At 54.3% G+C, this 9,035-nt stretch overlaps 2 protein-coding genes across 2 annotated transcripts; one reads left to right on the top strand and one right to left on the bottom strand.

Annotated features, from left to right (window-relative positions):
• Positions 1-584: 584 nt before the first annotated feature.
• TAX1BP3 (Tax1 binding protein 3) lies at positions 585-5,560 on the bottom strand. The gene is made up of 4 exons (XM_061175240.1): positions 5,437-5,560; positions 2,326-2,445; positions 1,843-1,920; positions 585-1,549 (listed from the first exon to the last, which is right to left on the bottom strand). Exons 1-4 carry the CDS (start codon positions 5,473-5,475, stop codon positions 1,412-1,414), a joined length of 375 nt encoding a protein of 124 aa, XP_061031223.1. The 5' UTR covers positions 5,476-5,560; the 3' UTR covers positions 585-1,411.
• A 194-nt stretch (positions 5,561-5,754) lies between these two features.
• Positions 5,755-6,631, top strand: EMC6 (ER membrane protein complex subunit 6). Its single transcript, XM_061176111.1, has 2 exons — positions 5,755-5,863; positions 6,051-6,631. Exon 2 carries the CDS (start codon positions 6,099-6,101, stop codon positions 6,429-6,431), a length of 333 nt encoding a protein of 110 aa, XP_061032094.1. The 5' UTR covers positions 5,755-5,863; positions 6,051-6,098; the 3' UTR covers positions 6,432-6,631.
• Positions 6,632-9,035: the final 2,404 nt, after the last annotated feature.

Genomic DNA, 9,035 nt, shown 5'->3' with positions numbered 1-9,035 from the left:
TTGTTTCCCTAAAGCAGAAACTGCAGCTTGACCAAGCCCACACGCCTGTTTTATTTGGGCCACCCAGTCTGTGATTGGGTACCACACTTTAAAGATGGGAGACTGCAAAAATTTGACTTGGCAGTGCTAGGTGGGTCCATGAGTGGCAACAATTCCCAGAGCTGGTAATGCAGCCAGTGCTGGGCCAAGCAAAGGCCTCAGTGCTCCCCAGCTCACCCCCATCTCCTCAGATCACAGCCCCTGGAAACACTTGGGGCTGCATCCCTGGCTGTGCTAAACTGAATGCTCTTAAGAGTCTTAGCGGGTGGATGTTCTCCCTTGGTGTCCATGAGGTCCCTCCCCAATAGGAGCTGAGGCTAGGTTACATGAGGGAAGTTGGGGGTTCCTGGCCCAGTTCCAGTGAAGGTACTCCCAGACATTCCCACGGGGGCGGCCCTGGCCAAGCACAGCGTCAGCGGCCTTGGGGTTAGTTGGGCTTTGTCCAGAGCAGCAGGGGCCAAGTCAGCCAGCCTTACAACCAAAGCTCTCTCACAATTCACCCCCAAATATCCCTATCTCATGTCTCAGCAAAGACCTCTGATGAATGAATTCCAGCACTGTTTATTGGGCACAAGACGTGGGGTGGCTTCCTACTGCCCCATTTCCACAGTAACCAAAGCAAGGCTGGTTCCCTTGCTAAGAGTAATCCCCAGATGTGAATTAGCCGAATTCGAAAGTTGAACTGGCATCTTCAAAGAGTAAGATAAAAACGCTTTGTATCAAAGTTTTGATTAAAAAATACAAAGGTTAAACCCAAAGGCATAGAGGAAAATGGCAATCCTGAGAACTGCCCTGAAATGTCAGCCTCAAACCTTATCTGAATCCTGTAAGCAGGTGAACCCTGGGGAGGCCCATACCCCTTGTGGGGCGGGAGTGCGACGGGGTGAACTGCGAGCCTGCCTGGCTTCCATCTGGACAAACTTTCGTAGCGTCTCTGGCAGTGAGTCGAGTCCCCGCTGGGAAACACAGGGAAAAGCATGGGGCACAGGCACTGCGGAGCCAAGACTCGGGGGCAGTGCCCAGCCCTGCGTTTCCCAGCTACATGGTGCTCTCAGGAAGGGGGGGCCCCCTGCTCGCCTGCTGTGGCCCGGCAGCAGGGTCTGGGGGCCAAGCCTTGGTCACAGATTGGGGACTGACTCCAAATCAGCTCCAGGCCCTTGTTTCCAGTCCTCAGTGTCCAAGGGAGAGAGCTGGTCCCAGAGCTTCGGGCCCGTGGTGGGAGAGGGGAAGGCAGGTCAGGCCTCTGGGACTAGCTCTTGCCCTTCTAGGCGGGGGCCCAGCAACGAGCAGAAGCCAGGACGAGGGGCAGTGTGTGGAAGTGGTGTCGCCGTACAAAGGGCGGGCAGGCATGAGTCGGGGGCCCTGGCGGCTGCTAGGACAGCATGGACTGCTGCACGGCCTTCTGCAGCGACTGCCGCGTCACCAGCAGACGCACCACCTCCTCCGAGCGCTTGGTGAGCCGCTTCCGGGCCTGGTCGTGTGTGACCATGGTCATGTCCCAGCCGTTCACCTGACCCAGAGAGAGAACACAGCCCCCCTCAGCTCGCCGCCTTCTGGGATCTGAAAGTAGGACGGGCTTTGAGAGGCCTGGGTCTCGCAAGCTGGGGATGCCAAGCACCACCTCACATGCGCACACAGCGGAGAGCCAGCTTCCTCTGGGGGCGACGCCAGTATGGGCTCCAAAACGACTTCGGTGATTCTCCCAGGTGCCCAGGGAGGCAGGCAGGGGCAGCCCTACCACCCCCAAGTGCTTTAGACCCTCTGGCCCAAACCTTGTTTTTCCTCCTTTGGGACATCTGTTACCTGCATGATCTTGTCCCCAATCTGCAGCCCAGCAATTTCCGCAGGGCCTCCTTCGGATACCCGTGTGACGTAAATGCCCTGGAAACAGACAGCCCAAGTCAAGCACTGGGGTCACTGGACTGGCCTCTTATCCACAGAGCAAAGCCCAGCATGGCATACTCCTAGCCGTCTGTCTGTCCCGCACCCAGTATCCCCCAGCACAAGCTGTGTCGAACAGCCAAGGGAGAAGTAGAGTAGCCCCATGGATGCTACAGCCCCTGCTGCTAGCCTCCTGGGCTCTCTCTGAGCAGGCCTTCCTAGTGCTGGGAGGGCTGGGAGGCCCACCCCTACTTATTCCCACCAGATCATTTCTTGGACCTTCTTAGAGAGGACCGTTTGAGAGAGATGAGGTCTGCTCCTTCCACAAAGGCCCAGGAAGCAGAGACCCACCATCTCAGGCCTCTGTGCCCCACAGCGAGGTCCCCAGACCCTAGTCCTCCTCACCTTGTCCGTCTTATCTTCTGAGAAAGGATTCTGGGAGGGATCCTGGTCAATTCCACCTCCAATGCTGAAGCCCAGGATTAAGTTCTCACCTTGACGCAACTTGTGAATTTCAACTCTTTGCTGGCAAAGAGAAAAAGCGAGTTGGGGACGAGTGGGTATGGAGAGCAAATGTGTGGTCTGTGTCCCCTGCAGCAGCCTCAGGCGGCTGGGTAGGCTCAGAGCCATGCCACGGGGGTGGGGCCCAGGGCCTCCTGCAGGAATCCAGCTGGTCACCAGCCTGGGAGGCTGGGGGGTTGAGACTCATAACTCAGCCACATCAACCCACCCACACAACCCTCAGTCCCAACCTCTCCCAGCTTCCTCTGTCTCAGGCACCAGCCTTCTCAACACATGCTAAGCCCCTCCTGGCCCAAGAGCCAGGGTGCTTTGGCTGCTCTGAAGGAGGGCCTTTGTCCCAGGTGAGAGACCATACAGGGCAGGAGAGGTCAGGCCCTGAGAAAGAATGCAGGCATACTGCTGAGGCAGCTCAGATTGCTGAGCCAGCCCTGTCAAGGGCAAGCCCAGAGATGCTCGGGAAAAGCAGAGATCAAACTTGCACAGAAAGGAGGACGGGCTGTCATGGCCAAAGGAACAGGAGCAGAGGCTTGAAGGTGCTATGGATACATATCCATGAGACTGGAGTGTACAGCACAGGACCCAAACTGGGAGGTGAGATGAGGCTGAGCCCAGGTCAGGAAGGCCAGGGAGTGCAGGCCCAGGAGACTGGCCCAGAGGGAGGGGGCATCTCCCTAAGCCCCAGGCCCTGCTCTTGTGCAGTGGAGGAGGTGGAGAAGGGGCCTAGGGCTCTCCCACCATACTCTGAGGTTGCGGTCCCCATCTGTGCCAAGCTTCTTTCAAAGCCCTCAGCAGCCACCCTCCAGTCACCAGATGCTGGGAGCCAGACCGATTGCCCCACCCCAAAAGTTGACAGTTTTAACAGAAGAAAAACACAAAGCAAACGGTGACTTGATCTGGACTTGAGGGGCTTCACAAAGGAGCACCAGGCATTGGGCTGACCAGGATTTTGGCCACCTGACCTTGATTCTAGGCCCACTGGAGCTCTCAGAAATTGGGGAGTAGGGCTGGGGTCGGGCCTGATGGTAGATCATGGTCAGGTGTGATGCTAGAATGACCACTCAGGCAGTCGGTAGGGGAACAGATGTCTCAGAGAGGTGGGATGTGGAGGCCAGGGGACATGAGCTACTTAGGAAGTGAGATCAACAGACTCCAGACTGTTCATGGCCGAAAGGAGCCAAGGCGAGCTCCTGGCTGGCCACCTGGCCTGGCTGAACACAACCATCTCCCAGATGGGGACCCGAGAGGAGAAGGAGCATGTTGAGCTGGAGAGCCAGGAGCCATCCAGGCAGGTGTTCAGAAGGTAGACCGGCCTATGGAGCCAGAGTTCAGAGGAGAGGCCAAAATAGTTTTAACATTCTCAAAATGTTATCTACATGGGAGAGGGCACAGGGTAGGGAGGAGCCTCTTCCACCCCCATCCCCGATCCAAGACACAAGAGGGAGAGGCCAGACCCCACCCACCGTATTCAGACATGTTCCTAGTGTGAGAAGAATTGGAAGGTCATGGTCCTAGAGTTTTGAGGAAGGCCCGGGGACCAGTCATGACCTGCAGTAAGGGGGTTGCCGGAAGCGTGACACCTGAGGCCCACTGGACCTAGTTCCTCATGCGCAAACGTGTGCGCTCCTCCAGGCCTGCCTCTGCCTCCTCTGACACACACCTTTGCGCACCTTTGACTCACCCTTAAGATCAGAAAGAAGTACAGGCTCTACGACTGGGAGACAAGGCCCCGTCACTGACTTGCTGGGTGAGGTCAGGCAGGTTACTGCCTCTCTCTGGTTCCCCACCTGCACCCCTTTTTTCCAGCTAAGGAGCAAACCTGACCCCTTCTCTCTGGGGCAGCTAGAGAGCTGGAAAAGGCAGGCTGGTGCAGCCAGGGTGAAGCTGAAGACAGCTGTCAGCAGGTCCAACAATGTCTCCTCCTAGCCCAGGCCTGAGCTGGTGCTCTAAGCTGACCCTCACGTGTCAGCTTTATCAGTGGCTGCCTGTTCACACCACCTGACTGCAGGAGTCCCCAACACGCCCATCTGAGATACTGCAGCCAGTCCCAGGGCCCCAGGACTGGGACTTCCACCTGACCCGTGCCCTGTCCAGCAGGCATTTCTTCTCAGAGACCTGGCTCCTTCCTGAGGTCTTCTTCACACGACTGAGCATGACCAGACTTCTCTCTGGGACTCAATTTCCCCACTTCAGCCACAGAGTGGGCCTCCAGGCCCCATCCAGCTGTGGCATTGGCATCTGGGTCTAATGTCCCAGCCTCCCTTTGCCTATTCTAATAGCACTTGGCACCCAAGACCAGCCAAGGGAGGAGACAGGGGCCTGAGCTGACCCCAAAGGGTCTCCTCAGGCCCCAAGTGCCAGGTAGGGGACCTGGACTTTGCCCCAAGGGCTGGGGTTCCAGGGAACGTTCGGAGCAGGATCGAACCAGTTGTATGAGCCTTCACTCTGGACCGGGGGGCGATGGGTCCGAGAAGGAAAGGCTGCAGGGGAGGGGGGAGGGGCTGCTATGTTGGCCCCGACCACCTCCACCCCGCAAGTCTCCCTCTGGGCGGCGGCGCCGGCTGGAGCGGAGGAAGCACTTCCTCATTCCAGAGGCTGCGACTCATGGACGTCGGGGCCGGCGCCCGCCACCCGCGGCTGCCCGGCTGGGGACACAGATCCGGGAAGTGGGCGCTTTCCCAGACTCCCACAGCAGGGGCCTTTCTCCTCAATCTTCCCTGCCCCGGCCGGCTGAGAGGAGCCCAACGCAGTGGCGTTGGTGCGCGGGGTCTGGCCTCGATCCCGGCTCCTCAGGAGGCGCTTGGGTCCCAGCCATCTCTGTTGCATGGCTGGGGAAGACCGCGGCTCCGCTCCGGCAGAGCGGGAACCGGAGCTCTGGCTGCGAGTTTGCAGGAGACCCGGGCTCGACGCTTTGTCAACGTGTTTGGGGTGTCAGTTTACCTATCTGCAAAGTGGGGTCAAGCCAAGACGAGGAGGAGCCCGCGCGAGACCACTCACCACCACGGCGGTGACCGGCTGGCCCGGGACGTAGGACATCGCGACCCCAATCTGGTAACCAAGCACCGCTCAGTGAAGTCCGCAGCGAAAATCCCCAAGGCCTCGCCCTCTCTGGTTAACAAAGGCCGCCCAGCCCGGCCCGCCCCCTCATGAATAGTTAACGACGCTCCAGCCAATCACCGGCCGGAGCGCTCTCGGGCTTTCGGAAGTCCCAGCGCGCGCATAGAAAAGCGGAGAGAGGGGTGGAGCGTGCTCGGGGCACCCGCGGCGCATGCGCCAGAGGGGGTCGGGGGGGGTGGTGCGAGTTCCTGGCGACTGCGCAGGCTGGCCGTCCCAGCATCCTCCAGTGCAAGATGGCGCCGCGCGAATCCCTACCACAGGCTGCCTGAGGGAGCGTCGAGCTACTGCGTCCGCCGCCGGGTTCCAGGTAACTGGGCGAGTCTGGGAGGGAAATGCAGATGTGCCGCCGGCAACCCCGAGCCCTCAGCCTTTTCAGCGTCTTTCGAAGGTCCGAGACTGAGGGGTGCGAGGTCTCCGCAGCCCCAGGGGGAGGGGCGGCGCGAACTCAACTCGCCACGCTCCGGGCGCCACCTGTAACTTGGTTCTTTCCGCAGCCCCGCGTTGCTCCACGAGAAAGCAGAGGCCGAGCCCGGGCGGGTGCGATGGCCGCTGTGGTGGCCAAGCGGGAGGGGCCGCCGTTCATCAGCGAGGCCGCTGTGCGGGGCAACGCCGCCGTCCTGGATTACTGCCGGACCTCGGTGTCGGCGCTGTCAGGGGCCACGGCCGGCATCCTCGGCCTCACCGGCCTCTACGGCTTCATCTTCTACCTGCTCGCCTCCATCCTGCTCTCCCTGCTCTTAATTCTCAAGGCGGGAAGGAGGTGGAACAAATATTTTAAGTCGCGAAGACCTCTCTTTACAGGAGGTCTCATCGGAGGCCTCTTCACCTACGTCCTGTTCTGGACATTCCTCTACGGCATGGTGCACGTCTACTGAAACGTGGGCAGGGATGACTTTTTTAAAAAAACAAAAAAACAAAACAGATTGGGAGGACTGTTGCCAGAAATTAACACCAGGTAGACTTACCTAGTTTTTAAATTGTTGGAGTCGCCGCTTGTCCTGTAACGTTATAAATAATTTATATCTTAAGACAAAGAGCCTGTACTGTTCTTCAGATTAAATGAAGCGTGAGACCCTTTGTGGAGTTTTTTTCCTACCTTAACGCGTACCCCCTGGCTGCCATGGGTGCAAAATCGCCCGGTATTGACTCCGGGAGAGCTGGGACTGCGCCTTAGTTTCCTGTCCTTTCCTTGCATTTACACATAGGCCCCTCAGAGAGGGGCCACTAGGGCCTGAATAAGGAGAGAACTTACCGTTAACATCCTGAGAACTAATAACAGTTAATATTTATTAAGTGTGCCTTGTATGCCAAGCATTGTACCTTGTACCTTTTACACTCGTTACTTCGTTAATTCTAGCAATGTCCTTATGGGGTAGATGTGATTATTATTCCCCATTGATGAACCTGAGGCTCAGAGAGGCTAAATACCTCTGCCGGAGGAGGCACAGCTAGGAAGAGGCAGAGCCAGGATTCAAATGTAGGTCTCTTAATTGCTCTTACTGTATTGGCTGACTGTACCTTTTCAGAACCCAGCCTTCCCTCCCAACCACTACTCTCAAGGTATGAGTGGTGTCATTTCAGTTCCATTTCACCTAGTTAGAGCTAGCTGTTTCCAGTTTTTAAAAAGCAAGCTCTTTTTTTCTAGACACTGTCTAGTGAGAATTAAACAGACTGGATGATTAAGCTAATCTATGGGCTTGTCTAGAGTGTAAATGCCTCTGTCTATATGCTAATCCATGATCCCTCCCTGTCAGGAGGCTTATCTTAGAATAAAATGCATACATTTAATTGAGAAATAAATATTGCATTAGCGTTAAGTAAGGAACACGTTGCTTGTGGAATTTATAGTTTTAACTGGGAAGACCAGCATTACCTGATTTCACAAATAGTCAGATTATAAGAGCTATGAAGAGAGTACACGGGAGCCCCAAATCTAACCCAGGTTGCGGGGTAGCTTGCTTTTTTTTTTTTAATTTTATTTTATTTTTTATACAGCAGGTTCTTATTAGTTATCCATTTTATACATATTAGTGTATATATGTCAATCCGAAACTCCCAATTCATCCCACCACCACCACCATGACTACCCCCCCCCCCCCCCCGCCGCTTTCCCCACTTGGTGTCCATACGTTTGTTCTCTACATCTGTGTCCCAATTTCTGCCCTGCAAACCGGTTCATCTGTACCATTTTTCTAGGATCCACATATATGCGTTAATACAAGATACTTGTTTTTCTCTTTCTGACTTACTTCACTCTGTATGACAGTCTCTGGATTCATCCACGTCTCTACAAATGACCCAATTTTGTTCCTCTTTATGGCTGAGTAATATTCCATTGTATATACGTACCACATCTTTATCCATTCGTCTGTCGATGGGCATTTAGGTTGCTTCCATGACCTGGCTATTGTAAATAGTGCTGCAATGAACATTGGGGTGCATGTGTCTTTTTGAATTATGATTTCTCTGGGTATATGCCCAGTAGTGGGATTGCTGGGTCATATGGTAATTCTGTTTTTAGGTTTTTTTTTTTTTTTAAGATTTATTTTATTGATTAATTGATTGATTGATTGATTGCTATGTTGGGTCTTCGTTTCTGTGCTAGGGCTTTCTCTAGTTGCGGCAAGCGGGGGTCACTCTTCATCACGGTGCGCGGGCCTCTCACTATCGTGGCCTCTCTTGTTGCGGAGCACAGGCTCCAGACGCGCAAGCGCAGTAGCTGTGGCTCACGGGCCCAGTCGCTCCGCGGCATGTGGGATCTTCCCAGACCAGGGCTCGAACCTGTGTCCCCTGCATTAGCAGGCAGATTCTCAACCACTGCGCCACCAGGGAAGCCCTGTTTTTAGGTTTTTAAGGAACCTCCATACTGTTCTCCAAGGTGGCTGTATCAATTTACATTCCCACCAACAGTGCAAGAGGGTTCCCTTCTCTCCACACCTTCTCCAGCATTTATTGTTTGTAGATTTTCTGATGATGCCCATTCTAACTGATGTGAAGTGATACCTCGTAGTTTTGATTTGCATTTCTCTAATAATTAGTGATGTTGAGCAGCTTTTCATGTGCTTCTTGGCCATCTGTATGTCTTCTTTGGAGAAATGTCTATTTAGGTCTTCTGCCCATTTTTGGATTGGGTTGTTTGTTTTTTTAATATTGAGCTGCATGAGCTATTTATATATTTTGGAGATTAATCCTTTGTCCGATGATTCGTTTGCAAATGTTTTCTCCCGTTCTGAGGGCTGTCTTTTCGTCTTGTTTGTAGTTTCCTTTGCTTTACAAAAGCTTTTAAGTTTCATTGGGTCCCATTTGTTTATTTTTATTTTTATTTCCATTACTCTAGGAGGTGGGTCAAAAAAGATCTTGCTGTGATTTATGTCTAACAGTGTTCTTCCTATGTTTTCCTTTAAGAGTTTTATAGTGTCTGGTCTTACATTTAGGTCTCTAATCCATTTTGAGTTTATTTTTGTGTATGGTGTTAGGGA

The sequence above is a fragment of the Eubalaena glacialis genome, chromosome 19 (genome assembly GCF_028564815.1).
Source record: "Eubalaena glacialis isolate mEubGla1 chromosome 19, mEubGla1.1.hap2.+ XY, whole genome shotgun sequence".
Lineage (NCBI taxonomy): Eukaryota > Metazoa > Chordata > Mammalia > Artiodactyla > Balaenidae > Eubalaena > Eubalaena glacialis.
This window is presented reverse-complemented; position numbering and strand designations above follow the sequence as displayed.

Bases quoted from the DNA above. Each gene is read 5' to 3' on its own strand.
- TAX1BP3 (XM_061175240.1), bottom strand. From the start codon at position 5,475: ATGTCCTACGTCCCGGGCCAGCCGGTCACCGCCGTGGTG. The intron at 2,446-5,436 runs GTGAGTGGTCTC...TCTCTTTGCCAG, and splicing joins AGCCGGTCACCGCCGTGGTG to CAAAGAGTTGAAATTCACAA. The intron at 1,550-1,842 runs GTAACAGATGTC...TCTCTGGGTCAG, and splicing joins TTGGGGACAAGATCATGCAG to GTGAACGGCTGGGACATGAC.
- EMC6 (XM_061176111.1), top strand. From the start codon at position 6,099: ATGGCCGCTGTGGTGGCCAAGCGGGAGGGGCCGCCGTTCATCAGCGAG.